The sequence below is a fragment of the Girardinichthys multiradiatus genome, chromosome 1, assembly GCF_021462225.1.
Source record: "Girardinichthys multiradiatus isolate DD_20200921_A chromosome 1, DD_fGirMul_XY1, whole genome shotgun sequence".
In the NCBI taxonomy this organism is placed as follows: Eukaryota; Metazoa; Chordata; class Actinopteri; order Cyprinodontiformes; family Goodeidae; genus Girardinichthys; species Girardinichthys multiradiatus.
The window spans coordinates 40,738,392-40,762,546 of NC_061794.1; the positions used below are offsets into that span (position 1 = coordinate 40,738,392).

The 24,155-nt window shown below is 38.7% G+C and overlaps 1 protein-coding gene across 5 annotated transcripts; it reads right to left on the reverse strand.

Annotated features, from left to right (window-relative positions):
• Positions 1-1,718: 1,718 nt before the first annotated feature.
• LOC124873005 (membrane cofactor protein-like) lies at positions 1,719-16,404 on the reverse strand. 5 transcript variants are annotated; one of them, XM_047373486.1, is made up of 10 exons: positions 16,133-16,374; positions 15,923-16,012; positions 15,394-15,493; positions 12,988-13,176; positions 11,825-11,924; positions 11,651-11,724; positions 11,393-11,575; positions 7,718-7,897; positions 7,191-7,229; positions 1,719-2,752 (listed from the first exon to the last, which is right to left on the reverse strand). In XM_047373486.1, exons 3-10 carry the CDS (start codon positions 15,449-15,451, stop codon positions 2,712-2,714), a joined length of 864 nt encoding a protein of 287 aa, XP_047229442.1. In that variant the 5' UTR covers positions 15,452-15,493; positions 15,923-16,012; positions 16,133-16,374; the 3' UTR covers positions 1,719-2,711. The 5 variants fall into 5 exon arrangements, with proteins under 5 accessions (XP_047229442.1, XP_047229431.1, XP_047229426.1 ...); XM_047373475.1 differs by having other exon boundaries at positions 15,394-15,489; positions 15,802-16,012; XM_047373470.1 differs by having other exon boundaries at positions 15,802-16,012; positions 16,133-16,371.
• Between the last annotated feature and the right edge of the window lie 7,751 nt (positions 16,405-24,155).

The window sequence follows — 24,155 nt, forward strand, 5'->3', positions numbered from 1 at the left end:
ACTCCTTGGATTGGGTGGAGTGAAACTTTGACATCAAGGTTTTAAACTAAGAAAAGCAACATTGTTGTGTGTGTTTATAGGGGGGGTCTAATTCAAAAGTTGTAATTAAGCAACATCTTCTTGTAATAAAGAATGGTTTTAATAAGCGAGATAAAATGTCACGCCACTTAAACTAAGCTTTTGTTCGTTTTATCCACAAGGTGGCAGTATAATGTTGGAAGATTGAAGTTCAATGAGCTTAAAATAGACCACATACAAATCATTTTAAACTGTATAACCCGATCTAAGAAATAAATTGGACCTGGTGTGTTATTACTCAATGTATCTATTGAAAAGCATGTTTCAATCACTGTCCTTTTCCATAATTTCATTATCTGCAAACATGGTGCTGGGACAAGTGTCACATCAGTTGACCATAAGTTTAAATCTGCTGAAGTAAACCTGCTAAAGGTAATTTTAACTACATTGCTGTTTATAAATCAGTCAGTTTCAGAGACTATCAAAAATTAGTCTGAAGGATGTTTCCTTTCTTTTCATTATTAGAATGATCTACAACATTTAATCCCCCTTGAATTGAATTAAAGGAAGGACCTTAATGATTAGAAGATCAATAAACAAGAGCTAATAACTAAGAGTCAATAAATTATCAATTAAATGACCTAAGTCAAAGAATCTTTCACTTATAAAGATGAACAACACTAATAAATAAACTACTACTAAAAGGCACATTTGTTGACACCTAACAGTTGATCAACAGTACCTTGCCATTGCGAGGCTTCAAACAGGATGTTCTCAGACGGAAGAGCCCACTGTGGTTAGTGTCATCAGCAGGTTGCAACATTCTCACACTACTCTCCAATTTTGCATTATTTGCTGTTATTTCAGCTTTTAACTTTGTTCTCTCTATTTTCTCTTCCTAGAAGCTACACCTGGCCTGACTCTGTGTCTACCTGTGACACCTTTCTGGAGAGGGGCATCGTCCAAGCTTCTGCTGGCAACAACTTAATGCTCACCTTCTACAGATGATCCATTTGGCCCTGTCTTTTAGTGTTTAACCCTTTCTCTCTCCTAGACATGGAAATTGACTGAGCTTTTACTGTAACTAACTCTATGTGCTCTCTTTCAGACTAACCTTGAAAACTGGCTCAGAGTTTATCTGTTCTTTCTTTCTAGGTGAAACGACTAAAGGAGCTACATCCATTAACATTTACTTTTCCTTCCCATAGAAAGTACTCCTGGATCAGTGCTTCTTTGTTCTCTTTGTGTCTCTGCTCTGTTCTCTCAAACCCCCAGTCGGTCGTGGCAGATGGCCGCTCACACTGAGCCTGGTTCTGCTGGAGGTTTCTTCCAGTTAAAAGGGAGTTTTTCCTCTCCACTGTCGCTACATGCATGCTCAGTATGAGGGATTGCTGCAAAGTCAACGCCAGTGACTGTCCACGGTCTCTACATGCTCATCCGGGAGGAGTGAATGCTGCAAGTCACTGACTGGATGCAATCTGCTGGGTTTCCTTAGATAGAAAAACTTTTTATCCAATTTGAATAAATAACTAACTCCGACTGCACTGTTCAATGATTAGGATTAATTGGAATGTATGAACCTGACTGTTGTGAAGTGCCTTGAGACATGTGTTATGAATTGGCGCTATATAAATAAAACTGAATTGAATTGTAGAACGAGCCTACTTCCTTCTGAGAATTTCTAATCACCTTCCTCACAATAAAAGATTATTTTTTATTCATTGAAATACAGTATTTGTAATGGGAAAGGGTAGTGCAGGTTTAAGTCAACTGCCAGAAATACAACAAAATACAATTCTTTGACTATTTCATTCATATAAGGGCAGAGCCAGTGCAATATTTAGGGAAAGCGCTTTTCAAACATTCCTATGAGATCTGAGTCAATTCCAGTGTTTAAAAGGTATTGCTATTTAACTCGACAGTAGTTAAAAATAAAACCTGAATCAATTTGATATAGAAACTTATCTTGTATGACTTATGTAACTTATTCTTTCAAACTATACGTAGTTTGACTCAGTGATATAATACTGAGATAAAGTAACAAGTAGGCATCAAAGCATTTAAAATACTGTATAAGGACACATGACAAAAAACAACACTTGGCTTCTTTTCAGTCAGGCATATCAAGTTTGCGTATTTTTTCAGGCACTATGGATTGTTCACCAGATCATACCGTTTTCTTCAGTCTGAACCTTTAAGACCACTTGTTTGATCAGCTATTATAAATACAAAATCAGTCTGTGACATAAACAATTTCCTTTAGTTATACGATTGCAAACATTTCTGTACAACTATTTCTTACAATGCCAAGCTTGAAACTAAAATAAAAAATTGAGATTTTGAATGTATCTTTAACAATATCTATCTATCTATCTATCTATCTATCTATCTATCTTAAAACTTAAAGACAACCTGTGAATCTGGCTACAAAGGCTAAGCTTGACTGTGCTGCGCTGCTTACATCTAAAATCAATGTGGCAAGAAACATTCAAACAGGAAGTGGTTATGACTGGCCTATCAGAACAGCATGTTTTTATCTCTTGGCTTTAGAAAGCCACATAAAAGAAGAAACGGGGACAGAGCTTCATCTGCTTCTGTCCCAGGATCCCACTAAGTTCATAAACTCCAGATTGCACATGAAGGACAGGTTCATTCCCAGATTAGAGGACAGTCCTCTTCTTGAGATGATGTGTTTACATCAAGTAATTTTGGACCAACAGGACTGTGATGCTTACTGTGGAAAAAAAAAAACAACACAAATAACAATCACTACACAACTTTTAGACAACATGTAGGTCAGATTTTGAACCTGCAAATTGCTATTTAATGTGGAAGAAAAAAAAAGAGCAGCAAAATACTGAAGACTATTGACAGTGAGCACCACTGCAGACAAACTTTAAATAATTACATTCTTTTAGATTTTTTTTTTTATTAAGTTTAATTTGAAGGCTTTTCTTGTTCTTATTGGTCAACAATAGTTCTTGAACTTAGAAGTCACTCATGGCTACCATTTTACCCCACCTCTGCTTCACTGCTGAATTATGGACACTGATTTTAACAGAGGCAAGCAAGGCTCGCAGTGATTTAGATGTTGTTCTGGGTTCTTTTGTGACGTATGGATAAGTCATCAATGTGCTTTTAAGTCATTTTGGTTGGATTGCCATTTCTCTGAAAGTTCACTAAATTCTGAGTTGTTCCTATTGTTGATAATGTACAAAAAGCCTTAGAAATTGCATTGTGAACTAAACTGTGCATAAAATGTGACTTGGATAGATTTTCCACTATTAAATAAAATCATAACTTGAAAACTGCTATATGCGTTTATGTACAATGCTGATATGAATGCAAGTGTGTAAACAGTACCTCATAAATGTGAGTACACCCCTCACATTTTTACACAGCTTGTGTAACTGTAAATTTGCTGTCCCCTCAAAATAACACACACCCATTGAGATCTAAAACACTGGCAACAAAATGTCCAAACTTTTTTCAATCTGTGCACAATTAGCCATTTTCCCTCTCCAGTGTCATGTGACCTGTTAGATCTCAGGTGTGAACTGGAAGCAGGTGTGTTAAATTTGGTGTTATCGCTTAAATATGTCTGTGTCTGTGTGTTTTGTGTGTGCACGCACACGCATGTTTACATAAAAAAAAAAAAATTTATGAAAATGTTCCAATATTTTTGTCACCTATTTCAGAAAGTCATAGTCACTTATTATATGGATTCATTACATAGAGTGAAATAAATTAAAGCTTAGTTCTTTTGGTTTGATGACTATGGCTTCCAGATAATAAAACCCAAAATTAGGTGTTTCAGAAACTTAAAATATTACATTAGATTAATAAAAAAAGGATATTTGAAACTTAAACATCATGTTCTGAAAAACATCCCCATTACTAAGTACTCAATACTTGGTTGGGGCTCCTTTTGCATGAATAGCTGCATCAATGCGGTGTGGCATGGAGGTAATCCACCTGTGGTTCTGCTGACGTTAATGGAAGCCCAGGTTGTGTTTTGATAGCAGCCTTTAAGTCATCGGCATTGTTGAGTCTGGTGTCTCTCATCTTCCTCTTGACAATCCTTCATTAATTCTCTATGGAGGTTCAGGTAAGGCCAGTTTGCTGGTCATTCAAGCAAAATCACACAGTGATCATTAAACCAGCTTTTGGTACCTTTGGCAGTGAGGGCAGATGCCAAGTCTTGCAGCATCTCCATAAAGCTCGTCAGCAGAAGGAAACAAGAAGTGCTCTAGAATTTCCTGGTAGATGGACTATGAAAGTTGAAAAACACAGTGGAGCAGCACCAGCAGATGACAGGTGCCCCAGATCACACTTCAAGCAACATGGATTCTGTGCCTCTCCACTCTTTCTCCAGACTATGTGACCTTAATTTCCAAACTCATTTCATCTGAGCCACTATGCAGAGAATTGTCTGTGTGTAATGGCTCTTATCAGCACCTTTGTGAACTTTCCCATATTCTTAAATTGATTTTGTTATCAGTTATCCCTGTTGCTGGTACACCTTTTCCCACCACACCTTTTCCCTTCTCCCAACTCTCTGAAAATGCTTTGATACAACACTGAACAACCAGGCTCTTTAGCAATTAGCTTTTGTGGCTTACCCTCCTTGTGAAGGTTGTCAATGACTGTCTTCTGGACATCTGTCCAGTCAGCAGTCTTCCCCATGATTTTCTAGCCTATCATCCAGACTGAGCTACTACTTAGAGGCTCAGGAAACCTCTGCAGGTTTTAGTTAATTAGCTGTTCATGAGTTTCCAATATTTTGCTTTCTGTTTACCGCATTTTTTCACACCTGCCTAAAACATTTGCACAGTTTTGAAGGGAATGAAAAAATGTTGACCTTTTTCACAATATTCAAATTTTTCACCCCATCAACACATGCACACGTACACTCACCGGCCTTTTTATTAGGTACACCTTGCTAGCACCGGGTTGGACCCCTTTTGTCCAGAACTTCCTTAATCCTTTGTGGCATAGATTCAACAAGGTACTGGAAACATTCCTCAGAGAGTTTGGTCCATATTAACATGATAGCATCACACAGATGCTGCAGATTTGTCAGCTGCATCCATGATGCGAATCTCCCGTTCCACCACATCCCAAAGGTGCTCTATTGGATTGAGATCTGGTGACTTTGGAGGCCATTTGAGTACATTGAACTCATTGTCATGTTCAAGAAACCAGTCGGAGATGATTCGTGCTTTATGACATGGTGCGTTGCCCTGCTGGAAGTAACCATCAGAAGATGGGTACATTGTGGTCATAAAGGGATGGACATGGTCAGCAACAATACTCAGGTTGGCTATGGTGTTGACATGATGCTCAATTGGTACTAAGGGGTGCAAAGTGTGTCAAGAAAATATCCCCCACACCATTACAACACCAGCACCAGCCTGAACCGTTGATACAAGGCAGGATGGATCCATGCTTTCATGCTCGTCGTCTTTCGCTTTATCCGGGACCGGGTCGCAGGGGCAGCAGACTCAGCAGAGACGCCCAGACGTCCCTCTCCCCAGACACCTCCTCCAGCTCCTCCGGGGGGAGCCCAAGGCGTTCCCAGGCCAGCCAAGAGACATAGTCCCTCCAGGGTGTCCTGGGTCGTCCCCTGGGCCTCCTCCCGGTGGGACGTGCCTGGACCTCCTGACGAAGGCGTCCAGGAGGCATCCGGTATAGATGCCCGAGCCACCTCAACTGGCTCCTCTCGATGTGGAGGAGTGCTTTCATGCTGTTGATGCCAAATTCTGAACCTATCATCCGAATGTCGCAGCAGAAATAGAGGCTCATCAGACCAGGCAAAGTTTTTCCAATCTTCTACTGTCCAATTTTTGTGAGCCTGTCCAAATTGTAGCCTCAGTTTTCTGTTCTTAGCTGACAGGAGTGGTGTGGTCTTCTGCTGCTGTAGCCCATGCGCCTCAAGGTTCGAATTCTTGTGCATTTAGAGATGCTCTTCTGCATGCCTTGAGTGGTTATTTGAGTTACTGTTGCCTTTCTATCAGCTCAAACTAGTCTGGCCCACTGCAGCTCACTGGATATTTTCTCTTTTTTTGACCATTCTCTGTAAACCCTAGAGATGGTAGTGCGTGAAAATCCCAGTAGATTTCTGAAATAATCAGACCAGCCCGTCTGGCACCAACAACCATGCCACGTTCAAAGTCACTTAAATCCCCTTTCTGATGCTCGGTTTGAGCTGCAGAAGATCGTCTTAACCATGTCTCCTAAATGCATTGAGTTGCTGCCGTGTGATTGGCTGATCAGAAATTTGCGTTAACAAGCAGTTGGACAGGTGTACCTAATAAAGTGGCCGGTGAGTGTATATGCCTGTTTACCATTCACAGCTCCAGCACCGCACTGTTTCACTCCACTCCACTTGACCTCGGTCTGCTGTTGTGTTTCTTTTGACTCACTGACAGCTGGAAGTGTGGTTTGAAGCCCCACCTCCAGCCGCTAGGATCATGTGCCGTTTCATACCCGTGCGACCAAAATCCTGAATATTGAAGTCTCCTCTGATGCACACAAAAGCCCGCAGCTCATTGTTGCACCAAAGGTTAGACTTGCTGGTTGCTTGTGAGGATTTCATGGCTTGCATGTAGTGTGGCGAGTTTGGAAAATGCTCGTTATATTTTCGGGCTCACTGACTCATGGCTGAAAACGCCCATGGCCATGGCGTGAACGGCAGTCTGTTCACGTCACATTTCAGCTCTGCTCAGTCCCAAAAGGACCCGCTGGAAACGGTTGCAAAACAGGCTGAGTTGATTGGAGAGCAGCTGTCCAAATCTGGCTCGATCTGCAGATATCTATACATCTCTTCTTTTTGCATCACATTTACTTTTGTGTTGCTGTTTCATAGAGATGCAAAGTTAAAATAAATGAAATAGCCTAAAGTTTTAACTGTTCAGATTTCCCTAGGATTTATGTCACCATCTGGATTTTAAAAGATATTAAAATTGTTTAGTGTCTGCAGCTGAAGATGACCGTTAATCACATCCGTGATGACTTAATACCAAGAAATAAGTAGAGTGTTATCTCTTCATTACAGCCAGTTAGTCAACAAAATTGAACACCTTTGATGAAACAGGAAATTTCAAAAGTTGAGATCTTCCTGTGAAGATTGCAGGATCTCTGTAAAATGTAAAGGTGAATTTGAAACTCACCAAGTCCACAAATCAATCCTCCAACAACATTTCCATTGCCTGTAAAAAAAATTAAGTAAAAAAACAAAATGATGAGATTGGATACTGAGATTATTTTCAATGTGGTTTTCTCATTGCAAGAAGCAATAGAAAATAGAAAAACCTTTTGTTACAGTTGCATATTAACAAGCACTACCTTAAAACAATGTACGAAATAAACATTGAAGATTAGCTTTTTTCCATTTCTGTGACTGCAAGTCTATATGCCGATTCAACACTGTACACTAGATCTCTATACATTGCTTGAAGGGCTTTCCTAAAGTATGGGATGGCCATCATAAAGTTTGATTTTTCACATTTCTGATAAAATGTATCTTTTTGAAGATAAATGCCATTATAGGAAAAAAATATATGCTATCTTTAAAAAACGTAAGATTTAAAATTGTGATTTTATATTAGTTTCCAAAGTCATTTTACTTAAAGCTAAAAATAGATTACAGAATTTTCAGTTACCCAATCACCGGTGATCATTTTCATTAATAACTTACTGGTGCATTCTGGGATTCTAGGAAACCACTGGCTATTCATGTTGCAAGTCAGGGTAGACTGTCCAATCATTTTGAATCCAGGTTTGCATTCGTATATTACAGTAGCCTTGTACCCATGTGGAGGTCGAGAGCCGTCAATGTATGCCGCATTTGGAATCTTTGGATCTTTACATTGAACCACTGAAATCAAAAACGGAAAATGTTATACAACATACACTACCATGCAAAGGTTTTGGCAGAAATTAAGAAAAGCTCCAAAGAAGTTAGTTCTAGTGAGGACACGGGCAGCAGCGTTCTGGATCAACTGCAGCTGTCTGATCGACTTTTTAGGCAGACCTGTGAAGACATCGTTGCAGTAATCAATTCTACTAAAGATGAACGCATGAATTAGTTTTTCAAGGTCCCACTGAGATATTAGTCCTTTAATCCTGGAGATGTTCTTTAGGTGATAGAAGGCCGACCTTGTTACTGTCTTTATGTACCTCTGAAGGTTCAGGTCCAAGTCCATCACTACACCCAGGTTTCAAGCCTGACTGGTGGTTTCTAGTTGTATTAACTGAAGCTGTGTGATAACTTTTAAATGCTCTTTCTTTGGTCCAAAGATTATTACTTCAGTTTTGTTTTGATTCAGCTGAAGAAAATGTTGGTCCATCCATGCATTTATTTCTTCTAAGCCTTTACCAAGCGCTTGAATGGGTTCATAGTCACCTGGTGACATCGTAACGTATAGCTGTGTGTCGTCTGCATAGTTATGATAACTTACATTGTTGTTTATTCAAATCTGAGTTAGGGGGAGCATGTAGATATTGAATAGGAGGGGCCCTAAGATGGACCCTTGGGGAACGCCACATGTGATTTTTGTGGTCTCTGATGTAAAGTTACCTACTGACTCAAAAAATCCCTGTCCTTCAAGTAAGTTTTAAACCAATTGAGTGCTGTACCAGAAAGGCCGACCCAGTTTTCCAGGTGCTCTAATAAAATGGAGTGATCAACAGTGTCGAATGCTGCACTAAGGTCCAATAATACCAGCACTGTGGTTCTTCCAAAGTCTGCTTTTATACGGATGTTGAGTCAATACAAAATGTTTTCAAATTTAATAAAAAAAAGTTTAATTTCATTTAAGGGTTTCTGGGCACTTGCAGCCTTTTGAGATAAGGGTACACCATCTCATGGAACTGAGACTGACTGGACCACTCCAAAAGCTTTCATTTAGGGGGGTTTTGAGCCAACATGAGACTTGAGTCATGCATAAATCACAAAAACAAAGACTTGACTTTAGACTTGTACTCTAAAGACTTAACCTGGACTTGTGGTTCAAGTCTCGAGTCTTATTGTCAATCTCTATCTCATGTAATCAGGAGTGAAAGCAGGTCAATAGGTTAGCTACAGCTCGCAGCAGCTCTGACGACTGAGGTGTGGTTGCACATATTTTGCTGTAAAAGGGGTGTGCTTTATTTTTAGCCAATGGTATTTGTGGACTATTAATGCCTCAAAACATTTATTATGTTAGCTTAAATGAACACAGTATTAATTGACTTTGGGTTAGAACAAAATGGACTAAACATACATCCTCAATTAGCTTGTTAAACTAATGAGTCACGTTACATGGACACTTCCGTCAGAAAGCAATAAAGTAAAACAATGTCCTGTCCTGTTTATTCAGTAGTTCAACATTCCCTCTCTATGTAATATATTCTACAGCATGACAATGGCCCCAAACATACACCCAATGCTATTAAAAACCATCTTCAGCACAGAGAAAATGGCATGGCTTCAAAGGGTCCTGATCTCAACAACTGAGCTGGTTTGGCATTACATGAAAACAAAAGAAAGATTTCAGGAAGCCTGCATTCACAGAAAATATGTGGTTAACTCTTTAAGATCCTTTCAACAATCTAACAGCTCAGTTCTTTCAAATACTGTGCACAACTGAACCCAGAAACAGTGATGTTGTTTCAAAAGCAAAAAGATGGTCACACCAAACATCATTTCAACTGACATATACAGTTGAAACCAAATATTTGGATACATGCTATAAAAACTGGAAGTTTTAACCTCACGTTCTCACATATAATTAAGCTAAACATCCCCTGGTTTAGGTCGGTTAGGCTTTCAAACAAAAAGGAATGAAAAAGCCAAGACATTGATGTCATGGCTTTATATGGAGCCATTCCTGGGGATGCGTTTTAACGCGACACCTCAAACACACTGCTTCCTGGTGAGACATCTTGGAAAAAAAGATTCAAAAATTGAAAGAAATTATGAACAATTGCATAAAGAGAAAACTAGCCCTCCGTAAGTCTGGCTCATCACTGGGTACAACTTCCAGATGCCTGAAGCTGTCACTCATCAGTTCAATCAATCATATGGAGTAAAAATGCACCAGAAATGTACAGCCATCATAACATTTAGGAAGGAGATTGGTTTTGTGTCCCAGAGATGAATTTGTTTTGGGATCAAAATGTGTGCATCAACCCCAGAACAAAAGTTGAAGACGTTGTGAAGATGCTGGCTTCAGAGAGCAAGAAGCCGGTACTCTAAAGGCAACATAAAGAGCAGGATTACAGTTTGCAAATGCACCCAGGGACCAACACCTTAATTTTTGAAGACATGACCTATGTTTGACCATAATGACCATGATTACATATGAAGAAAAAGAAGAAAGTTTGCATGCCTGAGAACACCATCCCAACTGTGAAGTATTGGGGTGGCAGTATCACATGTGAGTTTTGCTGCTGGAGGGACTTGTGCTACAATCTTTGTACGAGAATCTGTATGAAGGATGTTTTAGGAGATACCCTGAGGAAGATTGGAGTGTGCGTGTGGAGGTCGATGGGACGAGGAGATCCTCGAGATGGAGGGGGGCTTCACCATGGATGCACTGGTGGGTAAGGAGAGAGACCTTATAGGCCAGCGGAGTGATTTAATGATGGGGGTAACATGGTTGTATTTGTGCACATTTAGCAGGATCCTAGCAGCCCTGTTCTAAATGTACTGCATCTTCAGAAGACTCTTCTCCAGGATCCGTGTGAGGAGCGCATTGCAGTAGTCCAGCCCCGAGGAGACACAGGCATGGACACGCTTTTCTGCATCTGCAGAAGTGAGTGTGGGACGAAGTTTAGCAATGTTCCTGAGATGGAAGGAGGTAGTCTTGCAGAGATGTTTGATGTGAGCTTCAAAGGTCAGAGGAGAGTCGATTTCAACACTCAGGTTGGTGACTGATAGTGAAAGTGGAATATCTTGGCCTGAGAAGGTGATGGTGGTAATGTCAGATGGCCAAACCTGATGTTAAGTGCCAACGAAGATGGATTCAGTGTTTGATTTTGGCTACACCAGTTAGGAGAAATGAGCCAAACATTTCAGCAAAGTCATAGTTTACAACAAAAAAAATTGAATTACCAAATACTAATGAAATGTCTATAAACATATGAATTTGAACAAAGTAAAAAACCTCTATAAAATCTCCCCCCCTGTCATTATTCTAGCATTTAACAAATATAGATAATCTTGGTAATTCCAACTGTCCTAAAACAAGAATGGTTTAGTCAGATTTAATGTCATACTGTTAAAAAAAAAGGTTCTGTGTTGTTTTATACAACGTATACAGAGTTTTAACTGCATTGCTATTCATTTCAATTATGATGAAAGTTAAGATTACAAGACTAAAGTACTTACAGATGCATGATGGAGGAGAAGGCGTGAACTCCTCATTTTCCTCACAGATTAACTGTTTTGATCCATTGAGTGTATACCCTTTGTCACAAGAGTACTCCACAACATCTCTATAACTGTATGGCTCCTCCTGCACTGGACTAAAAGAACCGTTTTCAATACTACCTGGCTGGGCACATCTAGAAACTAGAAAAGAAATCTTCTATTAGACTAGAAACAAACACATTTTTAATAAGATCAGTAGGCACCAATGTCTCCAACCTTCACAACGAGGCACCCTGTGCAGCCATTGTTGTGCTCCACATGTGATTTCACTTTTACCAACTAATCTGTAACTAATTGAAAAAAAGAAATAGAACATAAGCATTACATTCAACTCTGCACACAGATCAATAAGGAACACAAATGGTTTTAAATTATCACTTTTCTACTAACCCTTTGTTACAAGTGATCAATGCTTTATCCCCATACTGCGTCCCGCTAGGGTAGTCAATTTGTCCATTCAACACTTCGTCAAGAGGTCCACAGTTATTCCCTGAAATAGGAAGACACAAGTGGTACACTTGTCTTTTATAAACAGCTGCACAATGTATGAATACCTCATATTAGTCGTTAAATAATCTGATAGTTAAAAAATGAATCACTTAATGCAGGTTAACTGGTCTAAATTGTGGCTGTCATTTGATTAAAGCAGTATTTATGCCAAAAAAGGCCTTTCTTGTTTTCAAAAACACAGTGAAGGTTTCACTCTCCTAAAATGGGTTTGAAACAATCTCTATTAAGACACAGTTTCTGCACAAAATTCTACACTTGTCCAGACTCAAATTTCGAGATTTTTTACATTTTTTATAAAATTCTGGACATTTGAATTTAAAGTATTAAACTTCATACCTGCTTGAATAGTAATCAAGTCTTATCTATAGATTTTCTTGTAGACATTCAGCATCATTGGAGCTTCAGTGCTTGGTTTAAGAACCACACATCCAGTTGAAAATAAAACTGAAATTGTCTAGAATATTTGTAAATGAATGTGCAGTCAGTAAATAAAAAACCAAAATACAGATAGGTAAAATGTTAAAATCTTAATGTGATGTGGCTGCCAATGTATTATCAATAATGTACAACCACTGCATCTATTAGGCATTATTAGACTGTTGTCATCTGAAAAGGAGAAGAAAACCCTCTAGAAACTCTATCAAGCATATATTACATGCTCATTTTTTTCTATTTTTAAACATATCCAAACCTAGAAAATGATCAAAACATTTTCCGGACTTTACAAATTCGTATGAACTTGGTGTAGAATACTCCACTTCAGATTTAACCAATGTAGATAGTTTAGATTGTGAATTAAAAATGATCTCCTTAAAAACTGTGAAACACCAAATAGGAATTTTGAATCAGATACCAACTTTAGCATCATACAGAAGCAGTGTAAGCTTATATTTCTTTACAGTGCTTATACTGAGGGCATTTAAGCTCTTGTGATGCCCCCAGACACATTGGGGCCCTGGGCAATGAGTCCTTTTGCACCTATTAAAAACTCCTTCAGATAGTTAATTAAAAACCTTCTTAAGTAGTTAAGTGAGGATATTCACTCTTGCAAGTCAGCTTAACAGGACTCCAAATGCCTGAAGTACACTTGATGATTCCAGAACCTCCTACAGATGTGTAGCCAAAACCACAGATAAAAGCCACAGTGGACCCATCCTCAAATGTGTCTTTCGTAATGTACTCGTCCTTCAGATGCATGCTTGGCCGTCCGGGAGGTTTGGAACACCGCTGGGCTACAAAAAAATAAACAAAACAATGGATAGCCCCTTTTCCATTGCTGTTGAAAACCCCAGGCTTTTAAAAGCCTAGGGGACTTTTTGATTAGGGATGGGTACCAAATTCGGTACTTCTAGAGGTACCGACCAAATTCTGTCGGTACTACCGAAAACCTATTCACGTAAAAACAAACGGTACAATTTTTCAGTACTTAAACGCATCAATGTGACACTGAGGGAGTGGAAGAATGGGACGATTTTCCATACCAAACAGGAACACAGCATTGCACACACAAGAGCGTAATGATGTCAGTAGCCGCTACTACAGTCAACAAGGCATGGCTGACAGAAAGCTCTTGAAAGTATGGCTCCACTTTGCGTTGCAGACTATGCTCGCTGCGATATTTGTGACGCGAAGTGCCAGCAGCAGGAATACTTCTAATCTAAGGAAGCACCTGGTTAAGCACAAGATTTTTCTCAAGGCTGAAGAGTGAACAAATTTTGCCCAGCCTCAGATCTACTGCAACAACTCGTGCATTCAGCACCGTTAGCACGCCTGCATTCGTTAGCAGCCAGCAACATGGGAGAAGAAATGTTTGAAACAACTGAGATGTTACAATATAAACAGCTGGATGTTGTTTTGATATATTCATTGAAGTCTATATATTGAGAAATAAATATGTTAAATTGCAAAATTTTGAGATAATTAAATGAATTAACATTTATTACCACATAAACACAAAACACTTCCAAAACCTGGTACCGTTGAGTGCCGATACCCTCGTATCAAATGCGAAAGGTACCCATCCCTAGTTTCAATACAAATTTACCTGGGTAATTTCATTTACCCAGGTAAACAGTCCTGGTCTGGAGTGGGTCTTTCCACAATTCCCAGGGATTGTTGAAGGGGTTGTGCTCAGTGAGGCTTTGCCCCACTAGTTGCAATAATGGCAGCAGTAAATCTATAAGTTTATCGTTTTTATACCATTAGTCTGTCACAAAAAGTAGTTTTAGGATATTTTAAGTGAGGACGTAGACCTCCAAACTTCATCTGTTCAGTCAGTTAATCAAGAATGAGCCTGCTTTGAAATGTTTTATCTGAGTTTTTGGAGCAGCGGAGCTCCGCTTGAAGGCTGGTCTGGCTGCTAAGCCAGGAACTCTGGGATTTCCTGCTATCCGTTACCTGTTTGTGACAGCAGAAAGTACATTTAAAGCATTTAGTAGCTATGTGATGAATAACTGCAAGTACCAGAGTAGATCATGTAATATTTTTTTGCTGGAAATTTTTGACAACTTAATGTCAGCATTAATTATAAACTGTTTTTCCACAGTTCTGTAGGAAAAAATATTTTTACTTAGTGGTAACAATCAAAAAGAGCACTTTCAATTTTCCTTGTAGATAAAAAAAAATCCACATTTCCCTAGTCCCTAAATTAGATTAGAGTTAGATTCCCTAAATCTAACTTAGTGGACTGTGAATTCCATTATTTTTCATTTTAATGCAAACAGCTCCGCAAAACAAAAGTTCCAGGTTTGGATGCAGTTTCCTAAAATCTTTGTGATCCTTGTGTCCTGCCATCCTCTACTCCACTGTCTCCTACTTTATATAAGTATTTTATTTTGATTAGACAGTAAATGCATCAGATCCCTGTACTGACTGTTTTTATTATTCTCATAAATACAATTTTTTTACTTAAGACAGTTTTCCATTTGTGCTGTAGATATCTAACATGGATTTGCTGGATTATCAGTCAGTCAAAAAATAAGAAAAATAAGTGTATTAATTAGTGGTTAATAGTTATTGCAGTTGTAAAGCAGCATCTCTGGACAGATGCAGGTTGGTAGAAAATAAATGTAACATAATGACATAAACTTTTCCTACTTATGGATCCAGTGCAAATTAAGTAATAATGGGAGGATGTATTCAATCGAATAACTCACTATCATTTATCAGTTGAAACAAAAACTAATTTAATAGTCAAAAATATTTTAAAGGCATAAAGGAGAAATGCAATCTGCTGGACTGAAGGTGCAGTTCTCTTCACCACTTCCTCATAGGCTGACTTATGGTCTGGGGCCTGGACCATTGGTACAAGAACCCTGGGATTCCTTTTACCCAGGTAAAATAAATCCTGGGGCTTTAAATCCTGGGGCTTTCAGTGGAAAAGGGGCTGATGATTGAAACCAAAGTACAAGAACAAGGTTTCTTATGCTCTGTATGTAAACATAACTCACCTTGAGCAGTGATAGCAAAGCCGAAGCTGCTAAGAAGAAAGAGGCCCCAGACACTCATGTTCAGGATCCAGCAAAGTAATCCAATGACAGTGAGACCTTTCTGGGAAAGAAAAATGCAAATATAGAAAAAGAAAATTAATCGTTAACTGAGATGGTTAGACATAGCGATACATCAATGGGAAAAGGTTTGTCATTATGAAACATCTACTTAAAAGGAATGTAGCCCTTAGAGCCTTTACGTTTTGATCGAACTAAAAACCCGAAAAAGCTAACTGCAAGTGTGGTTAAAATGTCAAAAAACACAAGTATTCTTTATTAAAAATGTTTATCAGTAGCTCATCTTCAGCAGAACCATGTCATAATGAAAAATATAAATTCAGAAACAAAAATGACTTGAAAGGTTTTTACCAAACTACTGTGGTACGGATGAACGTGTTCTCCTGGTTGGAGTTGGTGGTTGCTGCTAATAACCGCAGATGACCTGCCTAGCCGCCCCAAGGTCTTTAAATGTCATAAAAATGTTTCTTACAGGAGTTAATCGGTGACGTTCGTGTTGTGAGCTGGACGGCGAGATAACGGTTATCGGAAACAGCTACACCATACGGTAATCAACATTTATCTGAAATATTAAGAGACCGAAAGTTTAGACATATAACTTCTGGGAAATACATTTAACTAGTCAACCTAAAAGTTTAAATTTGCAGTAACGTTTCCGTTAGATAATAGAATTGCAGCTTACATTGCTTCCAATTTCTTATTTTCCTGTATAACGAAAAACCTCGTCCTATCTGCCAACAGCAGCCGGGAGGAGTGTGTCTACATACTACGGTGAGCCAGAGGTCTCAAGCCAAATGCAAAAGCCACAACTCAAATGCAGGAACCACAATATAAAACTGTTGTGGCTTTTATGGTTGGACTGGGCCAGAGGTCTCAGTCCAACCATTTTTTAATCCTATCTTGGTCTGTCTGGGTTGCCTGTTTTGCCAGCTTCACCTAATACCTTCACATCCTCTGGGTCCTATGTACATTCAGTCTGGTTAGGGAATAAACCTATTAAAGTGACAATGTTGCACCAATCAACCACTTTCTAGATAAAGTATTTACCCTGTTAGATCTTAAAATTAGGAAAACAATGTGCTGAATGTTTCTGAGTGAACAAATTCTTCTAACAGAATAGGTGGCTGCAGATCTGCAAGAGGGAAAGAAAAAGGGAGAACTGTAAGTTAATATACAAACAACCACAACATAAAGAAATTTGGCATTCTGCCATGGAAGAAGGGGTAACGATAGATATCCAGCTCGTGAGACAAGATGCATGAGTGGAAAATTTACAAAGATTACATTTACAAAATCCCTTTGAGTTTACAGCCAATATCAAATTATTTTACTCTTTAACAGTAAGTGGCTAAAAATATTAAGGAGAGAAATAAAACCTGACATCTTTTTCATGTGCTGGTTTATTTTGTTTCTATCTGTAATTTATTCCTTAAACCTAGAAACAAGTTTCCTGATTCAATAATACAATACTCACTCAGGCTCTTGATAAAACCATTTAACAAGTTGGTTCAGGTCAAGGCATTTCAAATAAAAACTCCCAACAAAAAACAAGAAGAAAACACTTGACTGATTTATGCCCCTATTTAAGGCAATATGGAACTTTTAATAGAGCCTAATCTTTGCCTTTGGGTAGACCTTCAAGACTAATTGCTTGATGAACTGTTATAAAAAACACAAATCTTTCACCTATTTAAGGCAACCTGTTTAATCTTGCCACAAAGATCAGACTTTTCTCTTCTGCAATGTTGACATATACGATCAAAGTGGAGTTTATTAGTGTCCAGCTAAGAAGATTTGAAACAGGAAGTGATCATGAATATCCTATCAAAGCAATATGTTTTCCTGTCTAAAAAAAGAGACATTTCCTTAAAGCAAAAGAGGGAGATGAAGCTTAAAGTGCTTATGTTCCAGGCTATGTTCACTTTGGGGTCAACTTCCACTGAAAGGCAGGTTCATTCATTCATTTTTACATTCAGTAAATTTGGACCATTTTGGAGCAGAGAAATGTAGATGAGAGAATAAAAAATACCAAGAACAAAAAAACAGTCTAACAAAGTAGCCACAACATTAAAACGACTAACAAGAATAGCTTCTAGCAATCAAATTGGTACAAGTGAACAAGGAGGGCAACGTAGGAGGTGTGTGTGTGAAGGAAGGGGGGGATTCAAAAAGAAAGGTTATTTCTGTAGCATTTAAATGTCATCGTTTGTGTTTAAGTTTCTGTAAAACTAAAAGTATTTGTGCAAAACTCATTTGGGGGCGTTGTTTTTGAAACATTAAAGCCTTTAAGATTTAGGGGAAAAAAGCTTGGCGGTCTTTGACCTACTTTTAGAGACAGTGAAAAATGGGCCTTGGTCGGCCAGGTGGGCCCCAACAGGTTAATCACAAATAAATCTGGTAGTAACAGGTGCAATAGTAATTCCACTTGAAAATATTCTTTTATGTCTTACCTGTACACAGGTACCAAAAGTTTGCATTTAGTCCATATACAGTGCCTTGCGAAAGTATTTGGCCCCCTTGAACTTTTCAACCTCTTGCCAGATTTCAGGCTTCAAACATAAAGATATAAAATTCTAATTTTTTGTGAAGAATCAACAACAAGTGGAACACAATCGTGAAGTGGAATGACATTTATTTTGGATGGGTCAAACTTTTTTAACAAATACAAAACTGAAAAGTGGGGCGTGCAATATTATTCGGCCCCCTTGCGTTAATACTTTGTAGCGCCACCCTTTGCTGCAATTACAGCTGCAGGTCACTTGGGGTTTGTCTCTATCAGTTTTGCACATCAAGAGACTGAAATTCTTGCCCATTCTTCCTTGCAAAACAGCTGGAGCTCAGTGAGGTTGGATGGAGAGCGTTCGTGAACAGCAGTCTTCAGTTCTTTCTACAGATTCTTGATTGGATTCAGGTCTGGACTTTGACTTGGCCATTCCAACACCTGGATACGTTTATTTGTGAACCATTCCATTGTAGATTTGGCTTTATGTTTTGGATCATTGTCTTGTTGGAAGATAAATCTCCATCCCAGTCTCAGGTCTCTTGCAGACTCTAACAGGTTTTCTTCCAGAATGGTCCTGTATTTGGCCCCATCCATCTTCCCATCAATTTTGACCATCTTCCCTGTCCCTGCTGACAAAAAGCAGGCCCAAACCATGATGCTGCCACCACCATGTTTGACAGTGGGGATGGTGTGTTCAGAGTGATGAGGTGTGTTGCTTTTACACCAAACATATCGTTTTGCATTGTGGCCAAACAGTTCGATTTTGGTTTCATCTGACCAGAGCACCTTCTTCCACATGTTTGATGCGTCTCCCAGGTGGCTTGTGGCAAACTTTAAACAAGACTTTTTATGGATATCTTTGAGAAATGGCTTTCTTCTTGCCACTCTTCCATAAAGGCCAGATTTGTACAGTGTACAACTGATTGTTGTCGTATGGACAGACTCTCCCACCTCAGCTGTAGATCTCTGCAGTTCATCCAGAGTGATCATGGGCCTCTTGGCTGCATCTCTGATCAGTCTTCTCCTTGTTCAAGATGAAAGTTTAGAGGGATGGCCGGGTCTTGGTAGATTTGCAGTGGTCTGATACTCCTTCCATTTCCATATGATTGCGTGCACAGTGCTCCTTGGGATGTTTAAAGCTCGGGAAATCTTTTTGTATCCAAATCCGGCTTTAAACTTCTCCACAACAGTATCTCGGACCTGCCTGGTCTGTTCCTTGGTCTTCATGATGCTCTCTGCGCTTTGAACAGAACCCTGAGACTATCACAGAGCAGGTGCATTTATACGGAGACTTGATTACACACAGGTGGATTCTATTTATCATCATCAGTCATTTGGGACAACATTGGATCATTCAGAGATCCTCACTGAACTTCTGGAGTGAGTTTGCTGCACTGAAAGTTAAGGGGCCGAATAATATTGCACGCCCCACTTTTCAGTTTTTTATTTGTTAAAAAAGTTTGACACATCCAATAAATTTCATTCCACTTCACGATTGTGTCTCACTTGTTGTCGATTCTTCACAAAACATTAGAATTTTATATCTTTATGTTTGAAGCCTGAAATGTGGCAAAAGGTTAAAAAGTTCAAGGGGGTCGAATACTTTCGCAAGGCACTGTAACTGCAGTGCTTTTGTTGGTTTAGTTTGTTTGTAATTGTTGTGTAATTTGAGATAGACATTGGTTCTAAAACCCTGTGGGCTTAAAAGGTTAAGCACAGCTTTGAGCCAGGAATCTTTTTACACCTAAGTCCATTCTTAACAGCCTTCTTAAAAGTATTTCTGAGAAGTTTGATAAACACTACCCCATTCAAACACTACTCAGTGCTTCATTGCTGCATGAATCATATTTGTATTTAATTTTTTTACAGCTGATCACATGAAGCATGGGCCCCATGACCAAATTCAATGCAAGTGGACTAAAAATGGTGTGCACATGTATGTCCCGGCTTCATTGGTGGTTGTAAGATACCTAAGACTAGGTGCAGTATTTAGAAACTCTCCTGTGTAATCAGTTAGTTACTGCACCCTAACAACTCTGACAAAAGAGGAAACGAAAGGATTCCAGAAAAAACAAAAGGTTCCCATGAGCTACATCAGAGGCCTCTACTTCGTTGCTTCAAACGTACAGTTTGCTATTGGAATACGTAAATTTGAACCATAAAAATAAAGCATTCTTAAATGTGCCTCATCTTTCTAATAACTGGCAAACATGCTATTCATATATTTGCTATAAATATAGGAATATAGGAATGCAATTTCTATGTTTGAAAGGAAATATGAATGAAAATGCATATATTAGATCTTTAAAGTAATATGTCAGCATAAAGTTGATGTCAATTCCTGAGAAGCATGTGCATTTTTGTGGAGCACAATGTGAAATCTTTGGGTTATGACTTAGTTTGGCTGCATAGTGTCCGACTGCCCTGCCTGCAGTCCAGATCCATCTCACACTTGTGATGGAAATTCTTTCAGTAGGCATTCCACAATGTATGACCTTTGGGTTACCTCACTCCCCTGAACCTCTGTGTTATTGGAGAAAGCTGTAAAAGTCATTATCAGAAGTTTAATGGTTAAGGCCATTTTTTAGGGTGATGCCTTTGGGAGAGTAGATGGTTGTTCCTAGGTAACCTTGTCACCTTTGAACCCGAGAAGGGTTCTAGGGTCGTAAAACACAGACTCTTTGCAGTTGAGATAACACTGTCATGTTCTGGTATAAATACTGTGTGTAAATGTTGATCGGGGCTCTGTTTCACTGACTAACCTCAGTGTCAGGGTCTTCAAACGCTGAATGCCTTTGAATAAAACTTATTAAGACAAAGTCTGGATTTTCTCTTGTTATGAGTCAACTTCTACCCACTTTGATAAGAAAATTCCACAACAATTTTAGCGTCACGAACAGGATCTAACGTGCCAGAGGAGACCGCAGGAGGGGGACACGGACGCCTGGCCAGCCTGGAGACGTTGTCCTCAGTCCACCTCCATATTACGGTAGTGGAGTCCGGGTGTCCGCCTGCGGCTTCTGGCTGATTAGATCCGAACAATTTGTCGTCAAATATATCTGGGTGAGAAGTTGCTCTGTATGATATAATGTATATTATTATTTTTGTTACACATTAACCATCATCTCCTAACTAATTAATTAGGTTCCAGAGTTGCGAGAGGGAGGACATCAGCTGAGGGCCCGGTTACCCTGCAAAAGGAATGGCAGGGAGGTTCTCATTGGTAACAATGGGATAAAGCAAAACACAGGGTTTTGCGGGTGGTTTTTAGCAATTTTCTACACCTCATAAAGGAGAAAAGCCAGACGGCAGACGTGCCGCTGAACGGGTAAAAAAAAATGGTTCCAGAACCTTGAGGCATCAGGGGTGTCTCCTTCTTCATACTCTGATTTATAAAATAATGAAAGAAAAAAGTGGGGATGATTGTGTTAAATGTGCTTTAATTTGGAAGATAAGTTTGGTTTTTCACAGCGTGGAAGTTTGAGTGTAAATAAGTTAAATAGTTTAAAAAGTTTCAAGTAAAACAGTTGATGGAAAAATAAATAAATAAAAACATAAGAAAAGATTAAAAAGCACAGAGTGCATCAATTAAGGGGTTAAAGAGTTAAAACTTTCCTGAAGGAAGTTTCGTTTGTCTTAAATATTGCGATCAGTCAGAAAAGAAGGTAAAAGTGAAAAGGGACATTAGAGATGCGAAAAGAAAGTTGTTTTAGAAAGGAGTATAGTTCATGTTGTGGAAGGAAGTGACAGGCAGGGGGACAACTGACTGACTGACTGATAATATGTATTTGTACAAAATCTGAACCTATACTAAACTTTTCTTTTGCCTCTCTCACACACAAATACACACATATATGAGATTTGAGTTCAACATCTGCGTTTTTGAGTCTGGATTTTAGAAACCTGCCCTTCTTCTCCATGGCTACTCCGCCAGAGACGCTTCTCCAGCAAGGCCTGAAAGAGAGAGATCTGCCTTCCTGCATGTTGAAAATCGCAGTGTGACTTTCTACAAAAAAACGAAACTCAGAAGAAGTCTGGACCCACTGAGATAGACAAAGATCCATGCTGTTTGCAAGAGCCAGAAGAGTGATACACTGGATTTATATTGAAAGCATCTTATGCGGGCAGAAGAGAAACCGGAGCAAAGTTTCTTTTTTCTCCCTCCTGGAGAAGTTAAAGTGGACAAAGAATGATTGAATGTCTCACCAACAGACCTGGGAAGGGCCTGGTTGTTTTTTGGACTGATAGAGGACTGTGTGCCATGACAGTCTGACTCTGGAGCGATTAAGAAACTGATGGGGGTAACGTACAAACACACACACATTTGCATAAATCTTTTCCTATTTTCTGCAATGAAGAACGCTTATTAACCGCTGCTCATGTGACGCTTGCTTGACGTTGACAGATATAGCGGGTTAAAATATTATTTTAGGGTTAGAAAAGTATCTTTAAAAGGGTGATAACTTAACTCATTTGATACTTTCCAGTTAATTCTTTTAGAGAAACAAGTTCTCTTTCGTCGTGGAATATTCAGGGTCAATTATTATAGTTATTAAAAGTTATTAAAAGCAGAGGAAGTTACAACATCTCTAAAACTCAGCAGTAACCATGTGTTTCTATGTTATTCTCAGGACAGATCTCACGAAGGAGTATTTTTTAAACCCAGCGCATACGTAAAACCTGATGGGTTTCTCCTTCAGGCATTTTCTGTTGTCAGAGTTTGTATCCCATAAATCTAATGGGTAGAGACCTCATTAAAACAGGCTTAGTTCTACTGCAGATGGTCTTCATACAGTTTCTGACACAGTACTTCCAGTTTGGTGCAGTTTTTTGTCCGCAAGTGCTAACTGACGCTTATGGAAAGTACAAATTCATTGTTTTTCATAGCAGCTGCTGGGAAGAGGTTATATTAGGTTTTTTTCTTCCCTCTTCTGATTCATGCAGCATGTTGATTTATACTGTACCTTATATCAGGTCCTGACAAAAACTATGAAAGGTTTGGTTCTGCAGGTTCTTTTTTCTCCCTTTGGAGAAGGAAAGGACACCTGATCAGTTCTGTGTTGCACAGAAATATTAAAACACTTGTTGTTTTCTAAGATATCAGCAGCTAAAAACTTTTTAAACTTTTGAGAGTAATTGGTTTTGTTAAACACATTTTCCTTGGTAAAACAAACCTTTAAAATGAGTATGAAAAAATGGGGTTATTTAGAAAGAATCTGATTGGACAGTGGTACCACACAAAAATTAAACTAATCTCATGCTTCCTAAAAGACTCTGCATGAAAAGGCCTTCAGAACCGTGGAGTTATTTTCCACCACAGCAACACGTTTTTTTTAAGCATGCTTTTTCTTTATTTTAAAACAGATCTGGTTTTTGTTCTTGGTTTTTTTAGCATAATGTTTGTCTGAAGCTTCTTATGAACTGGGTTAGGAGCAAATATGATCTGAGGTAAATTAGGAGCTGTGAACTAATAATTTTAAATCTGATTATTGTCCAAGCAGAAATAATATATTTAGCCAATCCTTCAATCTCTACAGAAAGTTAACACCATTGTTCAATGCAGTAGTACTCAACTTGTGGTTCCTGGACTCCTGAAGCCTGTAAGCCATAGATTTTGGGTCCATGAAATTATAATACTTAATTAAAGGTAGGCTGATTACTTATTAAAATAGATCTAAGCCAATGATGAGTTCCAGTCATTTTGGTGACTTTGAAATGCAATAATACTCAAAAATTTCTACTCTGGGGAACACAGATTGGGGTTGAAGAATTTAGTTTTGGAACCAAGGTTAGGATTTTTATAACGGAATCAAGACAAGTAAAATCCTTTATTTTAGGAAAAGAAAAGAAATAAAGGCCCTCTTAACAGTAAGAGGATGGTCGACTCAAACTCCAGTCTCCTTGTTTGATTTCTTAAGGTTTAAAGATTAAAGGAATACATAGGAGTACAAAGGTACACAAGGTGATTTCAGATTACTAAGAGATAAAATATTGGAACATTTATCAGCATTTGGATTGTAAAAGAGGGGTTCTAGTAATAAGTTTTCCCCAACTCTCAAAATTTAAATAGCCAAATTAAAGAAAATGATGTTTGTTCTTTTTTGAAACATTATGTGGGGAAAAGTCCAGTTTGGAGACAAGCTTCTTTTCTTAATTTCTGATTAAGTCAAACACTGCAGTTTTGTTTAGTTTGGGTATAACA